Here is a 23,981-nt window from a genome sequence, read left to right as displayed (position 1 = left end):
CTCCCTATCTCGATCTCCTCCAGCCCCACAACCTTCTGAGATATGGGTTCCTCCAATTGTGGCCTCTTGGCCATCCCCAGTTGTGATTGCTCTGTTAGTGATTGAGCTTTCAGATGCATATACCCCAAGATCTGGAAGGTCTCCTGAAAACTCATCTTGTTTTCCTCCTTTGTTGTCCCAAGACCCCATTGACCATGTTTATCATGATGTGGAGATGCAGGCGTTGGACTGGGGTGGGCATAGTAAGGAATCTTACAACACCAGGTTAAAGTCCAACAGGTTTGTTTCGAATCAGTAGCTTTCGGAGCGCAGCTCCTTCCTCAGGTGAATAATGAGGTGGGTTCTAGCAACACATATATAGACAAAGTGAATGATGCACGTGGATAATTTGAATGTGCATTCAAAGTATCATCCTGCACCATTGACTTTGTCCATATATCTTTCTGGAACCCACATATTTATGGGCATCTGCTCTCTCGCGTGACACAAACAGAAAACGCTGGACCATCCCAGCAGGTCTGGCAGCCTCTGTGGAGAGAGAAGGGAGCCAAAGTTTCGAGTCTGGATGACTCTTCAGTTAATGACTTCAAAGAGTCATCCAGACTGGAGACGTCGTCCCCCTTCTCTCCCCACAGACGCTCTCAGAGCAGCTGAGATGGTCCAGCGTTCTCTTTTATTGTTTCAGAATCCAGCATCCGCAGTGACTTGCTTTTGCTCTCGGTATCATTTCCCCCAACCCATCCTCCCTCTGTTTTACTGCAGCAAACCGGGGCGGCGGTTATCGTCCTGAGTGGGAGCCCTGCACATTTTACAACGGCAGCTTTCGACAACTCTTTGAATTCAAAACTTTTACGCGTAGCTCCCAAATTTCCCGCTGAAATGTTCGGTGACCGGGCGGGGTTGCTGTGGTGAGCGGAGCCTAGCTGAGTAGGCCCCGCTCTCCCCTCTGGTAGGTGCCGCCGGCCCGGGGCCATTTCCAGCCCGGAACATGTGTGCGGGCTCGCAGGAGGGGCCGGTGTGAGGGGGAGGAGCACACCGAGACGCGTTCCGCCCACCTCACTTCCTGTTTACATCGGCCTCCCGGAAGCCGGGGTCCCCCCTGCGAGGAACGGGAGAGACTTGTTGCTCTGCGGGAGGGGAGAGACGATGCAGTTCACGGTGAACATCAAACTGTCGGCCAGGACTCTGACAGGAACCTTGAACGGCCAGAACAGAGGGGCAGCGGACTGGTGAGTGCGAGCTGGGGAGCCAAGGGAGGCTGCGCCTGGCTGGGGCCTTGCACCGAGCTGAGCCGGCTCAGGTCGCCAGGCTCCCCTTCACCTGAGCCGGTTCCCGAGTCACCGGGCCAGCCAGGCAGCTGCTTTCGCCTGGGACTGTCACTTGTAACAATGTCCGGCTTGATGCCATCCTGCCAGTAGTGGCCGTGGCCACCTTTGCGGAGCAAATGTCAAATCGATAGGGAGCAGCTATTCCCCTTAGTTGAAGGGTTGGTCACCAGGGGACACAATGGTCGGTCACCAGGGGCCGGAGGTCCAGGGGGGATTTGAGGAACAACTTTTTTATCCAAAGGGTGGTGGCGGACTGGAATGCACTGCCTGGGAGGGTGCGCGAGGTGGGTTGCCTCACATCCTTTAAAAAGTACCTAGATGAACACTTGCCCCATCATAACAAAGAAAAGTACAGCACAGGAACAGGCCCTTCGGCCCTCCAAGCCTGCTCCGACCATGCTGCCGTCTAAACTAAGATCTACACTTCCGGGGTCCGTATCCCCATATTCCCATCTTATTCACGTATTTGTCAAGATCCCCCTTAAACATCACTATAGTCCCTGCTTCCACCACCTCCGGCAGCGGGTTCCAGGCCCCTGCTACCCTCTGTAAAAAAACTTATCCTGTACATTTCCTCTAAACCTTGCCCCTCGCACTGTAAACCTATGCCCCCTAGTAATTGACCCCGCTACCCTGGGAAAAAGTCTCTGACTATCCACTTTGTCTATGCCCCATATAATTTTGTAGACCTCTATCAGGTCTCCCCTCAACCTCCTTCGTTCCAGTGAGAACAAACCAAATTTATTCAACCTCTCCTCATAGCTAATGCCCTCCATATCCTGGTAAATCTCTTCTGCATCCTCTTTAAAACCTCTATATCCTTCTGGTAGTGTGGTGACCAGAATTGAACACTATAAGATGGAATGTCACCTGAGCAGGTAGCTGGGAGCTTGGTTTAACATGCCAAGGTAGCACCTCCAAAATTGAAGCACAAACTTAGTGCTGTATTGAAGTGTCAGCATCGATTTTTGTGCCCAAACCCCGGAGTGGGACTTGAACCTGGAACCTTCTGACTCGGGTGAGAATGCTTCCCACTCAGCATGGCTGACACTTCATTACACCTTTTGGCCATTTCTGTGGAGAGGCTGAGGTTGTTCTCCTTAAAACAGTGAAGGTTAACAGGAAATTCGATGGCGGTGTTCAAAATGATACATCGTTTTAATGGCATAAATAAGGATAAACTATTTCCAGTGACATGTGGATTAGTGAAGAGCAGCCACCGATTTAAGGTGATTGGCAAAAGGACCAGAGACGACAGAAGAATTTTTTTTCTCGTGTGTCATAAATGTTGTGATATCAAATGCATTGCCTCATAGGGTGTTGGAAACTGATTCCATTGTAACTTTGAAAGGGAATGGAATAAACAATTGAAGAGAAAATTACAGGACTATGGTGAATATTTATGATATATATTAATATTACATAATATGTATTATACAAGAATGTGGAGAGGCAATATAAAGTAAAGGGAGATACTCTTAAGGGAGTGCAAGAACAGAAGGACCTCGGTGTATATGTCATTGAAGGTGGCAGCGCATGTTGAGAGGGGAGTTAATAAAGCATATGACATTCTAGGTATTATTAGGGACATATAATTTACAGTACAGTGTTTTCAATGATAAGAGTAAGGAGTTCATGTTGAACTTGTATAGGATACTAGCTGGGCCTAATCTAGAGTACTGCATCCAGTTCTGGGCACCATACTTGAAGATGGTGAAGGTGTAGGAGAGAGTACAGAGGAGAGTCACAAAAATAAACAACCGTAGCTATGAGGATAGATTGGAGAAGTTGGGTCAGATTTCCATGGGGAGAAGAAGGCTGAGACTTGCTGGAGGTATTTAAGATCCTGAGGGGTATGTACAGAGTAAATAGCAAGAACCTTTTCCCTTTCAGGAAGGAGTACATCTAGAGGGCACAGATTCAAAATAATGGGCAAAAGGAGTAAAAGTGATATGAGGAAACATTTTTCACTCGGAGGGTGGTTGGTGTCTGGAGCAAACTTCCTGAGAGGGTGGTAGAAGCAGATTCGAGAAAGAATGTACAAGTTACAGGGAGAAAGCAGGGGAGTGGGATTAGGTTGAATACTCTTTCAGCGAGTAGTGCAGATTCGATGGGCCGAATGACCTCCTCCTACACTATAAAAATTCTGTGACTGAGTGCAGACAGGAGAGTGGGCCAAAAATCCAAATTCAGATAAATACATATCAAAAAGATCAGTAAACTATAATACGCTGTCTCCAGTCTGAAAACAATCGTTTGCAACAACTCTCTGATTTCTGTCCTATTAGACAATATTATGATTTTAATCACTGCTTTCATTTTTCTTAAAACTTGATTATGTAGTACATTTTTAAATGTTTTTTGAAAGTTCATATCCATAACGTCAATCTCATTACTCCTCATCACGCTCTCCTAATTATTTCTCTCGCTGCTGTTTATGGGACCTTGCTTATGAAATTGGCTGTCATGTTTCCCTCTATTAATAATAATCTTCATTGTCACAAGTATGCTTACATTAACACTGTAATGAAGTTACTGTGAAAATCCCCTAGTCACCACACTCCGGCGCCTGTTCAGGTACACACGGAGAATTCAGAATGTCCAATTCACTTAACAAGCAAGTCTTTCGGAACTTGTGGGAGGAAACCAGAGCACCCGGAGGAAACCCTCGCAGACGCGGGGAGAACGCGCAGACTCCACACAGGCAGTGACCCAAGCCGGGAATCGAATCTGGAACCCTGGTGCTGTGAAGCGACAGGGCTAACCTCTGCGCTACCATGCCGCCCTGCACAACAGTGGCTACACGTCAACAGTATTTCATTAGCTGTGAAACATTGACAGCTCGCATTGCAGAACAATTTCTAAGTCGAGAAAGATGCCATGGCATTTCAAAGAGGTATACTCAATTTCAAATTGAATAAGTAAAGCTGGTCTTATCAGTTGTAATGATTATTAAGATATTGGATTGTTGCAAAAATCCAACTGATTGACTAATGTCCTCAAGGGAAGGAAATCAACCATCCTTGCCTGGCCTGGATGTGATTCCAGTCCTAAGCTAATGTGGTTGACTCGAACTGCATTCTGGAATAGTCTAGCAAGCCACTCAGTTAGTTCAAATTGCTACAAAGAATAAAATTGGACAGACAATTTAGCTGTGAAGTAACCAGAGAATTAGATATAACGAAGGCACACCTAGCCCAGGTAATCCTCCTTGTATCTGGTGCCTAGTGCCAAAATTGGGAGAGCTGCCTCATAGACCAGTCAACAGCAATCTGATGCACAGAATCATACCTAATTTCCCAGGTTCCTTCACCATCCTTTCCCAGATCCACTAGATGTGGGGCTATTGAGTTAAACACAGTTGTTGGGAGACTGTGGGAGTTTTCAACATTGGCTCCAACACCATCTCGTGTCATTACTTATGGTTGAATATGGGCAGAGAAACCTGTTGATTAGCACCGAACACACACACAGCTCATGAATCAATATTCCTTCATGTTGTACACCATTTGGAGAAAGCATTTGGCAAATGTACAGGAAGTACTCTGGGTGGATTACTTCAATATCTATCACTAAAGAGTGGGAGTTCATTCGTACTAACTCAGAAGGATCTGGCTAAGTCCTGAAGGACATGAGTACCATTTTGAGCTTGCAGCAGTTCGCCAGAGAATCAACATGAGGAAATAACCTATTTGAGCCTGTCTTGCCTGTCACAGCTGCATGTCAGTGACTGTATTGGTGCGAGTGACTGCTTTATACAGTCCTTGTGGCACAAGTCCTATCTTCCATGTTGAGGGCACCCTCCATTGTGTCAAGTGCACTACCCAACTATGCTAGTGAGATGGATTACGAACAGATATAGCAATTCTTAACTGGGCATCTATTAGTCCCTTTGTAATCTTAGCAATAGGAGAAATGTATTTAATCACAGCCTGTAACTTATTGAATCTGCATATCCCTCAGCCTTCGATCGCTAAGCCAAGTGACCAGCCCTGAATCAATGTGTTTACAATTTGCCTGTATTAGGCATGTAACACCTTCTAGGAATGGGCAAGAAATGATGGCCTGGCCACTCATGCCCATTTCTAGGAATGGGGAGGGAAACGATTGATGCTGGGCTTTCAAAGGAGATATTAGGAGGGATGGCTAAAAGCTTAGCGAAAGAGGGTGGTTTTAAGGAGGACTTTAATGAAAAACAGAGGCATTAGTTTTAGGAAGGGAATTTTGGAGCTTAGCACCTCGTCACAATGGTGGAGCAGGGGCCGCGGGCAGAGAGACCAGTGTTGGAGGGACACAGAATCTGCTGCCTGTTTTGTATTCTGCCAGTGTTGCCACTAAAGTACGTACATGCATACATCAGATGAGCAGCTCACGAATTGTCCTGTTGAAGATGGTGGCAGCAGAAAATATATTTAAAAGTTCCACGCTTTGGAATGTACAGGCCGTGCATAACAAAAAAGAAATTAGAGGGACATTGGATTCGGCCTGGCTAATTTATAAGATGGTTATTTCACCATTTTCTATCATATTGGTCATTCCTTCCTTGCAATATGGAAAAGAATGTCTCACTATCTTTAAAAATGAATGCCGATGGTAAGATATTTTTCTTCTAAAGAATTTTTTTGCCATTAATACCCTTTAAAAATGAAATGAAAATTCTGTGTTTCTTTGTTAATTGATGATTGCTGGTGTCACCAGATAACCAGTTGGCGGGAGTGTTTGCTAGATGAATGGTACTGATATTAATTCAGCTCCTTCACACACACATTTAGTTCTTCTGGTCTTGATCTTGCAACCTTGGACACCCTCTGCCATCCCCTGTTGTTGGATTGTAACAGACTGTAGATACAAATCCAATGTGCTTGATAACCTGGCGTTGGATGACTACCTTCTGTCTCTTTTCATTTGTATGGACTGCTAGAGAAAACAGAAGCTAGAAATTTAAACAGAATATTTTAAACTTGCAAACATTGATACTAGACAGCTTCTCATCAAAAGGCCACTGTCGAAAACATTTGTAATTTTTCTATTCTTTGTGGACAATGTTTGCCTAACTGTAAATATTCCATTACATTTTTATGTACTCAGTTGCTTTGAGGTTTAAAACTCAGCCTTGATGTTGAAAAAATTATCTGAGTATGTTATATTAATTAACCACAACCGGACCTAAGCTTATATGAGGAGGACGTAATGAGCCACCATTGGACGGTCAATATGTTGAATAAGGGATGTGGTGATAATTTCCTGTTGGGTTAATACTCAATTGATCAGGAATGTATAACAGTTGCAGTTGCATACGATTATTGGAGTCTCTAATCAACCCTAATTTATGCATTACAACACAATCGAAGTGTGGTTTTGGTTTAATTGGGCTGCTAGTTTGCCTTAAATTCCTAACAGACATTAGAGCACATAGTTTGCTTTTCAGTAGCAGCCTTTTGCATTATAGGGAATGAAATTGGAGCTGAGCTGGTTCTGAAAAGATTGTTAGTGCTAAAAATGACCGTACGCTGATCTTGGAGCCAACAGTTTTATGATTTTCGTAGTTGATTTTGATTACATTTTTATGAGAATTGATTTCTTTCAGCAGTGAGGGCAAATCTGATTGTGCTTGATTATCATGGAACAATATCTCAATAATGTGAAAAATCTGAACCATAAATACACAAAAGAGACCTCATGACTTGAATATTTTGGTTGTTGACTAATTGAATTTCTCAGGTATTTTGAAAACTAATGCTATGAGGCAATGCCTTAGTATAAGACCTGTTAAATAATAGACGCAATGTAGAATTGACTATATTAACATTTATAGCTTACTGTAACACCTAGTAAATTGACTGCTACCTGTGATTGGGAGAGCACAGATAATTTTGTGTGTTGAATTTAGAGAAAACTGCTATTGCTGTCAATTTTTTCAGACCTTTAAAGTGTCCGTTGTGTCCTCAATCCATGATGAATATATTTCTCTCTGATTAAAAATATCCAGTTTAAAACATAAGTTAATGCCTTGAGTTTAATGTGGCAGATTATTACTGTCGGGATTATTGATCTTAACTTTAATGAGGCTGGTAATTGACATTGAAAATGATACAGCAATTTAATTCTCATTGTAAATGAAATGTGAAATTTGATGATTAAGAATTATTTTCAAGTTGCTTGCTCCAGTTTATTGGACCAAATCTTCCTGCATCAGGGCATCCAACTGTGTCTGTCATTCATTTGCTTGGCCCCTGCATCCTTCAGCCACATAGCTGCTAAAAGTGCCATAAGCATTGAAAAAGGGCACCTGTGACCTGACTCAACAGGGTATCCCCAGATATCTGGTGCGGCATGCCGTCGGGATTCTCCGTTTTGCTAGCTGGTCAATAGGGTTTCCCATCGTGGGGCAGCTCCACTCCGTTGGGAAACCCCTGGGCTGCTGACAAAACAGAGAATCCTGAAGGCGGAGAACTCAGCCCATGCTTATTCCCCTTGCCTGAAGCTATTGTACCTTTTATCCCGGTCATTGGTCTCACTGACAGCAAAATCTCCTCTCATGACGCAGTGTGGCAAGTGAAATGTGTTTTCCTATAGCCTGTTCGTACCTGCAGACATTAAATGCCACGTCACTGATTATTTTGTTGTAAAAATTGAAATTTTTTATTCATGGAACTTTTTTTTAAAGCCCTTCCGAAAGGTTGTAATTAGATCCCCAGTTTTAGTGCTTTTAATGCAGGGAGCTTATTGTTTAAATGTTAAGTAGTGGCAGTCTGATCTAACAAGTCCCTATAACAGTTCTAGAGTTTTTTTATGTCAGGTCCTGTGGACTGAAGCCAGCAATTTTCTTTTTGTTCTGTTTCTGTTTTGTAATCTCTTTTGCTATAAACATATTAGCCAGCTTCATATTGAAATGCTGACCTGACTTTAACCTGCAGTGCATTATAAATCTAGCAATTACATATTCTTGTATCAGTAGTTAGTGTCAGAGATTATTTACTTTTTAACAAAGAACCTCTGGGCCCTCTAAACAGAAATTCTAATGTTGTCTTGTGCCACTGTGGTGATAATTAATTTATCTGTTGTCTGATCAGAATTAGATATCTGCATAAAGGAGAGGTCTGTGTTCTCATCCTTTTGTTGACAATTTTATGAGTAAAGATAAGGGAAATCCAGGGATCAATCTAAACCGTGCTTAGAACTTTACAGTGATTTTGGCTGCAAAAGATACATATCACAATTACATTGCATTCTGGTGAATCTGTGGAACTCTTTGCCGCAGAAGGCTGTGGAGACCAAATCACTGAGTGTCTTTAACACCGAGCTAGATAGGTTCTTGATTAATAAGGGGATCAGGGGTTATGGGGAGAAGGCAGGAGAATGGGAATGAGAAAAATATCGCCATGTTTGAATGGCGGTGGAGACTCGATGGGCCGAGTGGCCTAATTCTGCTCCGATGTCTTATGTACTTAAGAGTGGTTTGCAGTCAGCAGCATCTATTTTATATTGTGAACTCCAAATATTGGATGAAAGTAGTGTTAGTTTAAGTGGCCGATTGTACTGGAGCAGTGATTTTCAAACTTATTTTCTGTGACCCACTTTTGCCAACTGGCCGACCATCGGGACCCATGCCATGTTTGTTTATCTTTAATGTGACAGGTGAGCCTGCTTGATCCTCACGATTTCACTCCATGGGCTTTGCATCTTCTCTCAGGCTGGGTTAGACAGGAAGACGGAAGCGCGTCCCCATCTCTCGCTCCCCCCCCCCCCCCCCCCCCCCCCCCCCCCCCCCCCCCCCCCCATGCATGTTTGGGCTATCAATAATCATTTCAGTTTTGCTCTTTATGTATCAATGTTCATCTCCCTATAAGTTACTCTGCATCTCCCACCACATCCAATTGTTCCCACTTCTATGCCTGAGCCAATATTTTCCCTGTTCAATGTCTATCTTATGCATTGCAAGTCTCTCTTTTCCTAGGTTTCTCCTAATGTATGAAGCTTTTCCCCATTTTTCCCTTTATCATCAGGAATTTATTTGTTTTCCTTGTTTCTCTTTCTGTTCCATCTGGCCCAGTCACTCAACCTCTCCTCATTCGCCTCTCTTTTTTCACTGTTCCGACTCTTTCAATTTTCTCTGTGTGCCTCTGTCTGCCAATTTTGTTTTTCTTCCCTTTAGCATCATGTCTGTCTCAATTACTTCAGCGCTTTAGTATATCAGAGTAGAATTAGAGTTACAGAGGCATGGAGGGAGATTGATACTGAGATATTGAGAAGTAGTGATATAGACATTGAGAGACGTTAGGTTGTTTTGATAATACAGTTTATAACCTCAACCATGAAGCACTTCAAAATCTGCCTGTCCCATTTTAACTATCTGTCATCTACGTCTCACTTTATGATGTTCAGTGTCGGACAGATTCACAAGTTTTATTTATGGTAAGGCTGCAGATTTAAAATTAAGATTTTTTTTTGTCTGGTGGAGCCAGAAATGCATTAAAAGGGAAATGCCCAGTCATACATCTGTATCGAGAAAATAGTCTTAATCCTACCCTTCTGAAACCAAAGAGATTTCAATATTTCTTGGCGATGTGAATGGAAGCAGAACCCAAATTGATACAAATAACAGATTCTTGTGACAAGACTCACTCGCGCTATTCGCAAAAAGGGGTTACTTTCTCTCTGGTATATGAACATCGCTGTTCACAGCTTCGGATAGATGACCGTCTTGCAACTGTTTTAGAACAGCTCGGCTGGGTGTTCCGCTAATTGTAGAGCTTTAATCTTCAACAACATCGCCGAGGTCCTTCGGGAACACCGTCGCGACCTTCAGCTCCACGACCCTTCTGACACCTGCCTGCGATCCACACTTGGGCCACGACCTGCTCTTTGAAAAACCCTGTTTTAAAGCACCACAATTTATAGCTAGAACTCTGGATTAGTGGTGCTGGTTAGAATTTTTCCTTGCAGTGATGCAAAAATGATGGAAAAGCAGTGGTGTTAGGTCCCATTCTGCTGGGAAGGCATCTAGTTACAACGTGATTGATGGGAGCCACCTTCATTGGAATCAACAGCATGTGGGGCCTAATTTCAATGTGGTGTCAAGCTGGGTTTAAAAACGTCTTTAAGGTTCTTTTGAACTTACTGGGCACCGTATAACATTAAGTAGAGGCTTCTTTAATGTTCAGGAAACCATTTGAAATATATTGTTTGTGGGCTCACGCTTGTATGGACACATGTTTATTTTTCTCAGGCAATTTGGAGTATAAAATAGATTCTGCTGACTGCAAGCCACACTTGACAGTTCCATATCTCTTAGAGTGCAATCTAATCATGCCCCCTTACACTGCCAGCTTTAGTGTTCTGTCCAAGACAGTGGAGCTCTGATCATGTGAGTGACATCAACAGAATGAAGGGTCAAAAAAAAGCTCTGAGACATGTTGTTTCCCAGTGAACTGTGAAGTTAACAAGGCCGTACTGGTTATATTGGGCATGTTGTTTTGGATGAGACTGGCATCTGTAATTCAACATCGAACATAAGAAATAAGAGCAGGAATAGACATCCATTCCGTCATTCAGTGTCATCACCTTTGTACACATCTCTAATTTATATGGTGTAATTTACAATCTAACGGTAATTGAGAAATCAGAATAGCAACTATAGCATTTTGAGATCTACATAGTCATTTTATTGAATTTAGGTAGTGATGTATTTCATTTTTTCGTTTTCTTTTGATTGGCAACTTGATTTGGAGATTTTGTTCTTGAATTGGTGGAACATATTAACTGCACCTTTTTTCTTCCAGGGGTTGGCAAGGCTTAATTGCCCATGGTTGTCATTCACTTGTATTGATCATTGATCCACGCACGTCGCAAACAATTCAGGTCCTGGAACGGCACAAGGCAAATGTTGTAAAGGTAATAAGTCATTATTGTTCATTGTTTGTGTTCGGTTCCTATCAGATTGCAATCATTATCAAGGATAACACCAGTCCTTTCTTTTCAGTTATAACTTGACTGTTTAGAAAAGGTATAGCTAGATTTGACGTGTGTCTGTGAACTTATTACATACACTCATGCTATAAGCAGTATGTTAATAGCACATAAATGGATCCTGCTGCTAGCAAGTGTTAAATAGAAACACTTTAGCAATTTCTTTAACATGAAAGCCTTTAGTCTCATATTAAAGCATACTGCTCTTTTAACTCAGTGTTTTCACTTATCTGTTTTAACCTTTTAGTTTCACTGGTGATAAACTGGTGAGAATATATTTGCATGAATCATTGAAGGTGACATGCCAGGGCGACAGAGCGGTTAATAAGGCATACAATATCTGAAGGTTTATTAATAGGGGCATGGAGCACAGAAGCAATTAAGTTATGTTAAACATGTATAAAACAATAGTTTGACTCCCTGTCCAATTCTGGATGTCACATTGTAAGAAGGATGTGAAGGCATTACAGAGAGTGCAGATAAGATTCTCAAGAATTACTCCAGGAATGAGAAACCTTGGTTACATAATAAATTGGGGCAACATAGAAAATAGGTGCAGGAATAGGCAATTCAGCCCTTCAAGCCTGCACCACCATTCAATATGATCCTGGCTGATCATGCAAATTCAGTATCCCACTCCCACTTTCTTCCATACCTCTTGATCCCTTTAGCCACACGGGCCATGTCCAGCTCCCTCTTGAATATACCCAATGAACTGGCCCCAATAGCTTTTTGTGATAGAGAATTCCACAAATTCGCAATTCTCTGCGAGAAGAGGTTCTTCAACAAACAAAGAACAAAGAAATGTACAGCACAGGAACAGGCCCTTCGGCCCTCCAAGCCTGTGCTGACCATGCTGCCCGACTAAACTACAATCTTCTACACTTCCTGGGTCCGTATCCCTCTATTCCCATCCTATTCATGTATTTGTCAAGATGCCCCTTAAATGTCACTATCGACCCTGCTTCCGCCACCTCCTCCGGTAGCGAGTTCCAGGCACCCACTACCCTCTGCGTAAAAAACTTGCCTCGTACATCTACTCTAAACCTTGCCCCTCTCACCTTAAACCTATGCCCCCTAGTAATTGACCCCTCTACCCTGGGGAAAAGCCTCTGACTATCCACTCTGTCTATGCCCCTCATAATTTTGTATACCTCTATCAGGTCTCCCCTCAACCTCCTTCGTTCCAGTGAGAACAAACCGAGTTTATTCAACCGCTCCTCATAGCTATTGCCCTCCATACCAGGCAACATTCTGGTAAATCTCTTCTGCACCCTCTCTAAAGCCTCCACATCCTTCTGGTAGTGTGGAGACCAGATTTGAACACTATACTCCAAGTGTGGCCTAACTAAGGTTCTATACAGCTGCAACATGACTTGCCAATTCTTATACTCAATTCTGATTCCTCGTATCAGTCCTGAATGGCTTACCCTTTATTCTTAGGATGTCCCCAACATTGAGAACATTCTTCCCGCATCTAGTCTGTCCAGTCCCATCAGGATTTTATATGTTTCTTTGATACTAATAAAGATTATTATTATTATTAAACTCTAGTGAGTACAAGACCAGTCGATCCAGTCTTTCTTCAATATGTCAGTCCTGCCATCCTGGGAATTAGTCTGGTGAGCCTTCGCTGGACACCCTCAATCGTAAGAATGTCCTTCCTCAAACTAGGAGACCAAAACTGCACATAATACTCGAGGTGTGGCATCACCAAGGCCCTGTATAACTGCAGCACGATATCCCAACTCCTATTGTCAAATCCTCTCGCTACGAAGGCCAGCATGCCATTAGCTTTCCTCACCGCCTGCTGTACCTGCATGGCAACCTTCAGCGACTGTTCCACCATGGCACCCAGGTCTTGTTGCACTTCCCCTTTTCCTAAACTGCCACCATTCAGATAATCTGCCTTTCTGTTTTTGCCACCAAAGTGGATAACCTCACATTTACCCACATTATATTGCATTTGCCAAGTATTTGCCCACTCAGCCAGGTAGAGAAGGTGGATAGGAGATCTGTTAGGGTGTTCAAAATCCTGAGGGTTCTGGACAGTGTAGATTGTGAAAAACTGTTCCCGTCGCTGGAACAAGAACCAGAGGGCACAGATTTAAGGTAATTGGTTCAAGAAGTAATGATGACATGAGGCAGAGCTTTTTCATTCAGCGAGTGGTTAAGATCTGGAATGCATTGCCAGAGTGTGTGGGGGAGGCAGAGTCAATCGAGACCTTCAAAAGGGAATTGGATTATTTGAAAAAGTAATGTCTACAGGGCTATGGGGAAAAGATGGGGTTTTGGTACTAGGTAAGTTTCTCCTTCAGAATTAGCAAAGACATGTGCTATGACCATCTGTGATTCTGTAATATTCCCTAGAATTTAGAAGAATGAAAAGTTATCTCATTGAGACACACCAAATCTTCAAGAGCTTGACCATGTAGATTTTGGGAGGATGTTTTTCTTGCCTGGCGAATCTAGAACTAGTGGTCACCGTCACACAATAAAGGGTTAACCACTTAGGATGGAGGTGAGGTCTGGCTACAGATGAATGCTGGAAAGTGTGATCAGGCTAGGGGGACTTGTTTTTTTGGCTGGCGCAGACAGGATGGGCTGCGTGCTGTAAACTTTCTGTTATTCTATGAGAAATGTCTTCAATTAAAGCATTGTGAAGTTAAGTGTTCTCTACCCCGAGAGCTGTGAATGCTCAATTGTCAAATAATTTTGTAAGAGATCAAAAGATATTTGGATACCACGGGAATCTGGGGATCGGGAGATAGTGCGTGAGGTGTAGCTAAGATAGAAGATCAGCCAATATTTTGTTGAATGGCAGAGTAAATGCAGGAGCTGAATGTCCTCATCCTGCTCCTGTTCTCAACACTGCTTACCGGCACAAAGGAGTAAATTGGACAATGTTTGATGTATGCATGTGCACAGTTAAACACAGAAATCTGGAAGTTGCAGCCAAGCTGCCCTGCTATACCAGTGAAACACATGCAAGGTGTGAAGTTGAGGTACTTCCATGATAGATATCCACTGGACATGCCAGTAAAAGTTAGGACTTGTCCATTCAAGTGTGAGGGAAATTCTAATAGCGTGGTAAGTTTACACGTGTGTGGAGTCTCGTTCCTTCAGATTTTAATTATTCTTGGGGATTGAAAAAAAAATTCTTAAATGATTTTACATTGAACTAAATATTTCAGCTTATCGTTTCTGATTCTGCATGGCTCGGTAATGATTCTTTAATTTAATTGGTTAAGGAGATATACTGTTGCTCATCCTATTTACAGATCCACTGTAGCGGGTGTCATGATGATTTTTATTTCTAATCACCATAGTAACCACCAGTGCAAAGGCCATAGAAAATCTGTGGGCAAGAGAATTGTGATGAATAGCTGGAGCTGTTTTTACGTCGCTGACCACAGAATCTGGGCCTTTGTGTTCCTGTGAGTGTGTTCACTTTCAGAACTTATGAGGCATAAAATACTTTGCAGTAATTCATTCTGTGATTGCTGTTGTAACTTTATTTTATGATTGGATTGTGGAGCTAATCATGGATTTGGTATTTGGTGGAAAATGCTGGAAATATTGCTGGTCAGGCAGCAACTTTGACGAGAGGAAGGAATGATAACTGGTTTTGGGCCATTGACGTCAAATATTTACCCACCTTTTCTTTATCCAAAGATTATGCTTGGCCTACTGATTATTTTGAGTTAGGCCTGATATCTAAACATTTTAGATTGCTAGCGTCTGTCGAATGTTGCAGTGTGTGTGGCATCTCTCTGAAAGCAGTTAACGTTATTCCGAAAATTTGCCAGTCAACATTCATCAACTGCTAATCAGATTTTAATTATGCATATCATCAAGTAGTGATATTTTGCACCATGCTTGTCATTCAAACAAAGCCAGTGATTTAATAGGTTTGATTAATTGTTGTTCTCTTTATGATCTGTGATGTCCTCTGCATAATTCACATGGTTGGAAGGAAATGAATAAGTTAGTGGAAGGATGTGACAAATGAGCAGCAGATGGTGATAAAATAGTTATCTTGTATTTCTATAGCTGTTTTGTCTTCAAAGCAATTAACTTGTGCATTGAAATATGATTATTATGCCGGAAAGTAGAGTTAACATTAAACCAAAAAGATGATAAATGGATAGGGTCTGGAGATTTTTGGGGATCCCATTAACGAGTGCCATCATCAGAGGTCAAGATGTTCTCCAGTTGCTTTTTAAGGGCATCTGCAGTATTGAAATATCCATTGAAGATCGGAGCCAGAGAGTATATTGGGATAGCATAGTCATTAATTTATGAACTGTGTGTGTGGCTCAAAAGTGTGGGGAAAATCAGTTCAGTAACCTTACTTCGGAAGGTGTCTTTGATACACCATGTGAAATTTGTCAGCATTTATGACAGTACAAAGGATTCAAAAATGGATAAATTTCCACGAAAAGGAATATTGCTATTTGAAGAATTGTGGTTTGATCATTATTATGGCTAAAGATGATTTATAATCGTTATTAGTGTCACAAGTAGGCTTACTTTAACACTGTAATGAAGTTACTCTGAAATCCCCTAGTCGCCACAGTACGGCACCTGTTCGGGTACACCGAGGGAGAATTCAGAATGTCCAATTCACTTAGCAAGCACGTCTTTCAGGACTTGTGGGAGGAAACCAGAGCACCTGGCGGAAACCCACGCAGATACGGGAGAACGTGCAGACTCTGCACAGACAGTGATCCAAACCGGGAATTGAACCCAGATCCCTGGCACTGTGAAGCAACAAGTGCTAACCACTGTGCCACCGTTCCACCCAACTAATTGCTCACGCATGACCAGTTCATTTTGGAGGCTGAAAAATAAAAACCACCCTGAAAAGTCATTCCCCATGTACTTGGGGAGTAATGAACAGAACAAAAATGAATGGTATATATCTGGTTACAATGTTGAGGCGATAAAAGGATGCCATACATTCTTTGGAGTCAGGACTAAAAGGAATCCTGGCCGCGGTTTTTTGAAGTGTAATTTTGGGTGTGTTTTGCGGGGTGTTCCTCGACGGCCGGTTGCCGAGATTGTGGCCCGTAATCAATGGCACTTAGTACTGAAAATGAGTCCCCATGTGAATCTCGCCATTGCTGGCTGTCTCGCCGTTTGATTCACCAGACCCGCACCTCACTATCTCACCGCTAACAAGAGGGAGCTGCTTTTGAATGCACCCTCACCACTCACTCCTAGTCACCACACAAGCATGGGAGCGCACAGAGCTGCTCCTCGCTTTGGTGATGCCGACCTGGCCAGGCTTCTCGATACCTTTGAAGCGAGACGGGACATCCTGTTCCCCCGATGGGGTCGGAGGCCCAGCAGCAGGGTCAACAATACCGCCTGGGAGGCAGTGGCAGCCGCTGTCAGTGCGGGCAGCATGACCAAAAGGACCAATATCAGAAGAAGACCAACTACCTCCACAGAGCTGCAAGGGTAAGTTACCACATCTGTCCTGGCATCAGTTCCACCTGCCACCCCTCAAATTCCCAACCCCACCCACAGATCACTGGCTGACACCTTGTACCGTCCCCACACCGATCTTCGTTCTTGTTCTTCAGCAGCCCCCTGGCTCCTACCAGACAACCCCTTCTTGTCCTGCAGCGGTGCCAAACATGCCACCTGCTATAGACCCGCCTGACCCATCAAGCGTGCGGCTCACAATGCCCTCTCTTTGTCCCCGCAGGAGAAGATAGCCCATAATAAACGTGAACGAGCCAAGACAGTGGTCGGAGTCCCAAAGATCCAAGTCCTCATCCCCTATTAGGAACGGGCCCTGGAGATTGTGAGGTTGACCAAGGAGAGAGCAGTCACTGGCAGCGAGATTGGCCTGCGCCAGAGAGGTGAGGATCCACTGCCCCTTCACCCAGGTGACTTGTCTTACATGAGTAGTTCATGTCAGACAAAATGATCCTTCCCCCTCAGTGACCACATGTCCATTGTCTTGCAGGTTCTCCATCTGATGAGGCCGGGCCATCCGGAGTCATTCCCCTCACATCCTGTGTGCCAAGAGACCACTACAGAGGAGAGCACCGAGGAGATCACTGGCAAGGCGTCACAGTTATCACCCCACCTTCCACCAATGCAGAGAGACACCCCTCGGTGGGCGATATTAGTGGACAGGCTTCCACACATTTGCTGATGCACGTCAGGTGGCGGCAGCAACGTCCAAGGGAGACAGTAGTCATTGGTCTGCTGAATCTCAGGACTCAGCTGGGGCCCAGTCAAATATTGAATGTTTGGGCAATGTTCTCCGAGAGCTGATGTAGATGACAGGACACAGCCGTGAGATTCAGGAGGGGGTGTCCGGTTCATTCCAGCGACTGCATTGCCGATTGGAGGAGTCCCAAAGGCTTCGGTCGCAGGAGATGTTGCCGACCATGTGTGGCACTGAGGCCAACACTGCTAGGGTGGCGACAGCTGTGGAAAACTTGGGGTACGACATTCGCATCTTAGTCATGGTGTCCAAGGCATGGCAAAGTCTGTGACGAACATGGCTGAAGGCCTCGACATCATGCCCCAGGAGCAGGTGAACATTGCCGAGACACTCCAGTGCATGACCCAGTCACAAAGGAGCATTGCTACCATGGTGCAAACAATGGGGAGCCGCCAGGACTGGCAAAGCTAGATGATCAGAGGCCTCTGGAGTTCACTCAACCAGTCCTCCGTCCCATGGAGACCCTCAGGGCCCTACGGATACCGTCAGGAATGAGGAAGCGCTGGAGGCCAACCTGGTGCTGTCCATCAAAGAGATGGCGGCGGTCTCCGATTCACCCGAATCCCTCCCCTCTTGACGCCGGTGCATCTCGAGGGCAGCTGGCAGAACGGGTGGCATGGCGACACCAATAAGTCAGCTGGAGCCCACCAGCTCCTGGCCCTCCAGAGAATGTCTGCCAAGGGCATTAAACGACACAGGGCATGGAAAGCAACAGGCTGCTTCCCTCCACCTCTGATGTGCATCCTGGGCATACTGGACGTAGCAGCAGACCACAAAAGATCACAAAGCTTGAAGAGCACTGGGGTACAGGGGAGAGGGGGGGGGGGGGGGGTGGATGGTGAGTCACTATCTGTAGCTTGGGGGAATGGAAATATCTACAGTTTACTATTAAAACATGCTACACCTGGCATGTGTAGCCACTGTCACCTTAATCTTCACAGTGGGCCTACCTGCACCCCTCGCCCTGTTGCAATCTGCTTCTCCGACTCTCCGGGCGCACTCTTCGGGCGCAGTGGTCCAAGATCAAACACCACTGATGCAGAACAAGTTCAGAGGATGGGTTTGAGCGTGCTGTCAGAAGAAAGACAGGAAGGAGTCAGACCTTTGCAGAAACTGGAGCTTTCCTCAGCGATTATCATCACTCTCCTGCGTTGTATGTTGATCCGTGCTGACAGTGCCAACACAGGCCCATCACGCTGGGGCGATGTTACACAGACCCTTGAAAGGTGGAATAGGGTGATCGAGGAAGGAGTGGTGTGATGGGAGGGGAATTGGGGAGGAAAATTGTAATTGGGGGGGGGGGGGGGAGCATGAAAATTGGGGGAGGGAATGGGGAAGGAAGGAAATGGGGGCGGGAGATTGGGGTGAAGGAGGGAACTGGGAGAGCGGGGAGGAATGGGTGAGGGGGATGGGGAAGGAGGCAAATGGGAGGGTTTGGGGTGGATGGGGGGGGAGGGGATTGTGGGCGAAAGTGGGAAAACTACTTAAACATAATTAATTAATTACTTAATCATAATTTAGAGGGGTATCTGCGCCAGAGATGGAGAGTACTGTATTTAGCATTATATTTATAGTAGCAATCTAGTGCTAGGAAACATATAGTTAACAGTAACTTTTTAAAAAAAAAAAATTTTTTAATTTAATTTACTAATTAATTAATGCAATGTCAATTAGAGGGGTGTAGTGCTCTGACTGTGAGGTGTGGCAGGTCCGGGAGGCTGCCAGCGTCCCGGATGGCTTCATCTGCAGAAAGTGCACCCAACTGGGGCTCCTCACAGGCCGCATGGTTCGGTTGGAGCAGCAGTTGGATGCACTTAGGAGCATGCAGGTGGCGGAAAGCGTCATAGATAGCAGTTATATAAATGTGGTCATACCCAAGGTGCAGGCAGAGAGATGGGTGACCACCAGAAGGGGTAGGCAGTCAGTGCAGGAATCCCCTGTGATTGTCCCCCTCTCGATACTGGATACTGTCGGTGGGAATAGCCGATCAGGGGAAAACAGCAGCAGCCAGAGCAGTGGCACCACGGCTGGCCTTGATGTTCAGCAGGGAGGGTCAAACGCGCAGAAGAGCAATAGTCATAGGGGACTCTATAGTCCGGGGCACAGATAGGCGCTTCTGTGGACGTGAAAGAGACTCCAGGATGGTATGTTGCCTCCCTGGTGCCAGGGTACAGGATGTCTCTGAACGAGTAGCGGGCATCCTGAAGGGGGAGGGCAAACAGGCAGAGGTCGTGGTACATAGTGGTACTAATGACATAGGCAGCAAGGGGATGAGGTCCTGCAGCACGAGTTCAGGGAGCTAGGCAGAAAGTTAAAAGACAGGACCTCAAGGGTTGTAATCTCGGGATTACCCCCTGTGCCACGTGCCAGTGAGGCTAGGAATAGGAAGATAGAGCAGCTAAATACGTGGCTAAACAGCTGGTGTAGGAGGGAGGGTTTCAGTTATCTAGACCACTGGGAGCTCTTCTGGGACAGGTGTGACCTGTATAAGAGGGACGGGTTGCATCTAAACTGGAGAGGCATAAATATCCTGGCCGCGAGGTTTGCTAGTGTCACACGGGAGGGTTTAAATTAGTATGGCAGGGGGGTGGGTACCGGAGCAATAGGTCAGAAGGTGAAAAAATTGAGGGAGAACTAGGAAATAAGGCCACTATGGCTCTGAGGAAGAGCAGACAGGGAGATGTTGCTGAAAACAGCGGGACTGATGGCCTGAAGTGCATAACAGGTAAGGCAGATGAATTTGGAGCTTGGATTAGTACTTGGAACTATGATGTTGTTGCCATTACAGAGACCTGGTTGAGGGAAGGACAGGATTAGCAGCTAAACATTCCAGGATTTAGATGTTTCAGGCAGGATAGAGGGGGATGAAAAAGGGATGGAGGAGTTGCGCTACTGGTTAGGGTGAATATCACAGCTGTACTGCGGTAGGACACCTCAGAGGACAGCGAGGCTATATGGGTAGAGATCAGGAATAAGAAGGGTGCAGTCACAATGTTGGGGGTTTACTACAGGCCTCCCAACAGCCAGTGGGAGATAGAGGAGCAGGTAGGTAGACACATTTTGGAAAGGAGTAAAAGGAACAGGGTTGTGTGATGGGAGACTTTACCTTCCCCAATATTGACTGGGGCTCACTTAGTGCTAGGGTCTTGAACGGGGCAGAGTTTGTAAGGAGCATCCAGGAGGGCTTCTTAAAACAATAATTGGATAGTCCAACTAGGGAAGGGGCTGTACTGGACCTGGTATTGGGGAATGAGCCTGGCCAGGTGGTATAGGTTTCAGTAGGGGAGCATTTCGGGAACAGTGACCGCAATTCAGTAAGTTTTAAAGTGCTGGTGGACAAGGATAAGAGTGGTCCTAGGGTGAATGTGCTAAATTGGGGGAAGGCTAATTATAACAATATTAGGCGGGAACTGAAGAACATAGATTGGGGGTGGATGTTTGAGGGTAAATCAACATCTGACATGTGGGAGGCTTTCAAATGTCAGTTGAAAGGAATTCAGGACCGGCATGTTCCTGTGAGGAAGAAGGATAAATATGGCAAATTTCATGATCCTTTGATAACGAGAAATATTATAGGTCTTGTCAAAAAGAAAAAGGAGGCCTTTGTCAGGGCTAGACGGGAACAGACAAAGCCTGTGTGGAATATAAGGAAAGTAGGAAGGAACTTAAGAAAGGAGTCAGGAGGGCTAAAAGGGGTCACGAAAAGTCATTGGCAAATAAGGTTAAGGAAAATCCCAAGGCTTTTTACACGTACATAAAAAGCAAGAGGGAAGCCAGGGAAAGGGTTGGCCCACCGAAGGACAGGGGAGGGAATCTTTGTGTGGAGCCAGAGGAAATGGGCAAGGTACTAAATGAATGCTTTGCATCAGTATTCATCAAAGAGATGGAATTGAGTCTGGAGAGGGGTGTGTGGATATCCTGGGTCACATTGAGATCTATAAAGAAGAGATGTTGGGCGTCTTGAAAAATATTACGGTGGATAAGTCCCCAGGGCCTGATGGGATCTTCCCCAGAATACTGAAGGAGGCAAGAGAGGAAATTGCTGAGGCCTTGACAGAAATCTTTGGATCCTCACTGTCTTCAGGTGATGTCTCGGAGGACTGGAAAATAGCCCTTTGTTTAAGAAGGGTAGCAAGGATAATCCAGGGAACTATAAGCCTTACGTCAGTGGTAGGGAAATTACTGGAGAGAATTCTTCCTCCCATTTAGAAGGAAGTGGTCGTATTAGCGAGAGGCAGCACGGTTTTGTGAAGGGGAGGTCGTGTCTCACTAACTTGATAGAGTTTTTCAAGGTTTTTCAGGTAGGGCAGTGGATGTTGTCTATGTGGACTTCAGTAAGGCCTTTGACAAGGTCCCTCATGGCAGACTGGTACAAAAGGTGAAGTTACACGGCAAGATGGATACAGAACTGGCGAGGTCATAGAATGCAGAGAGTAGCAATGAAATGGTGCTTTTCTGATTGGAGGGCTGTGACTAGTGATGTTCCGCAGGGATCCGTGTTGAGACCTTTGCTGTTCGTAGTATATATAAATGATTTGGAGGAAAATGTAACTGGTCCGATGAGTAAGTTTGCGGACGACACAAAGGTTGGTGGAATTGCGGATAGCGATGAGGAATGTCAGAGGATACAGCAGGATTTAGATCGTTTGGAGACTTGGGGGCGAGATGGCAGATGGAGTTTGATCCGGACAAATGTGAGGTAATGCATTTTGGAAGGTCTAATACAGGTAGGGAATATACAGTGCATGGTAGAACCCTCAAGAGTATTGACAGTCGGAGAGATCTTGGTGTACAGGTCCACAGGTCACTGAAAAGGGCAACACAGGTGGAGAAGGTAGTCAAGAAGGCATAATGCATGCTTGCCTTCATTGGCCGGGGCATTGAGTATAAAAATTGGCAAGTCATGTTGCAGCTGTATAGAACCTTAGTTAGGCCACACTTGGAGTATAGTGTTCAATTCTGGTTGCCACACTACCAGAAGGATGTGGAGGTTTTAGAGAGGGTGCAGAAGAGATTTACCAGGATGTTGCGTGGTATGGAGGGCATTAGCTATGAGGAGAGGTTGAATAAACTTGGTTTGTTCTCACTGGAAAAAAGGCTGAGGGGCGACCTGATAGAGGTCTACAAAATTGAGGGGCATAGACAGAGTGGATAGTCAGAGACTTTTTCCCAGGGTAGAGAGGTCAATTACTAGGGGGCATAGGTTTAAGGTGCGAGGGGCAAGGTTTAGAAGAGATGTACGAGGTAAGTTTTTTTGCACAGAGGGTAGTGGGAACTCGCTGCCGGAGGAGGTGGTGGAAGCAGGGACGATAATGATCTTTAAGGGGCATCTTGACAAATACATGAATAGGATGGGAATAGAGGGATACGGACCCCGGAAGTGTAGAAGATTTTAGTTTAGACTGGCAACATGGTCGGCGCAGGCTTGGAGTGCCGAAGGGCCTGTTCCTGTGCTATACTTTTCTTTGTTCTTTGAGGGACAGGGGAAGGAGGAAATCTGGGGGATGGGTTGAGCTGACGGGCACAGCCTCATCCTATGTGAATCTGGTGTGGATGAGGGCCTCACTGGTCCTCTGGGCGTGAAGGGCACTTGCTGCTGCCTGTCCTCCTGCAGCTCCTCCCCGGGTTTGTCCTCCAGCACATTCTGGTCTGCTGCCACCTTCTCAGTTGAGGCTGCATATTCCTCCTCCATATCATCCCACTGCTGTGCCAGGTTGTGGAGGCCACAGCAGATCACCACAAAGCAGGAGACCCTCTCGAGGTGTACTGCAGGGCACCTCCAGAGCGGTCCAGGCATCGGAACCACATTTTGAGCAGTCATGACGCAAAGCTCAATGACAGACTGGGTGGCCACATGGGCCTCATTGTATCAGGTCACTGCCTTTGTCTCAGCCCTCCACACCAGCGTCATCAGCAAGGACCTCAGTGAGGACCCCTGGTCCCCCAAGAGCCAACCCTTGATTCTGGGGTGGTGCTCGAAGACACCGTGGATCTCCGAGTGCGCCAGGATGTGATGATGTGCCTGTTCCCTGGGTAGGGTGCACACGTGCATGATATGGAGGCGATGGTCGCATTCAATTTGACCATTCTGGGACTGGACCCCTCCATGTTAATGAAGGGCACTACCTGATGCCCCCGTGTTTGCAAGGGACACGTGCCATCTATTGCTCCCTGGATGTAGGGCATACCGGCGATGGCGGAGAATCCTGCAACCCGGGCGTTTTGGCGGGCTTGGTCGAACTCAAAGGTGATGTACTTGGATGCCTGGGAATACAGGGCACCCATGACCTCCGGGATGCACCTGTGGGCTGTAGTTTGAGAAATGCTGCAAAGGTTCCCGCTTGAGCCCTGGAGTGAGCCAGTTGCATAAAGGTTCAGAGCTGCCGGAGCGGGTGCCCTCCTCCTCCATGGGTGCCCTCCTCCTCCATGGGTGCCAT

At 45.4% G+C, this 23,981-nt stretch overlaps 1 protein-coding gene across 1 annotated transcript in view; it reads left to right on the top strand.

Annotated features, from left to right (window-relative positions):
* Positions 1–1,049: 1,049 nt before the first annotated feature.
* The window catches only part of wdr11 (WD repeat domain 11), a 158,852-nt gene continuing 135,920 nt past the window's right edge, over positions 1,050–23,981 (top strand). Inside the window, exons 1-2 of the mRNA XM_072479339.1 lie at positions 1,050–1,229; positions 11,111–11,222. Of these exons, the coding sequence (XP_072335440.1) occupies positions 1,147–1,229; positions 11,111–11,222 (195 nt within the window). The 5' untranslated portion in view covers positions 1,050–1,146. The remainder of the gene's footprint in view (positions 1,230–11,110; positions 11,223–23,981) is intronic.

This window comes from Scyliorhinus torazame, chromosome 16 (genome assembly GCF_047496885.1).
Source record: "Scyliorhinus torazame isolate Kashiwa2021f chromosome 16, sScyTor2.1, whole genome shotgun sequence".
In the NCBI taxonomy this organism is placed as follows: Eukaryota; Metazoa; Chordata; class Chondrichthyes; order Carcharhiniformes; family Scyliorhinidae; genus Scyliorhinus; species Scyliorhinus torazame.
The sequence above is the reverse complement of the archived record's forward strand: the minus strand, read 5'-3'. Positions and strand labels throughout refer to the sequence as shown.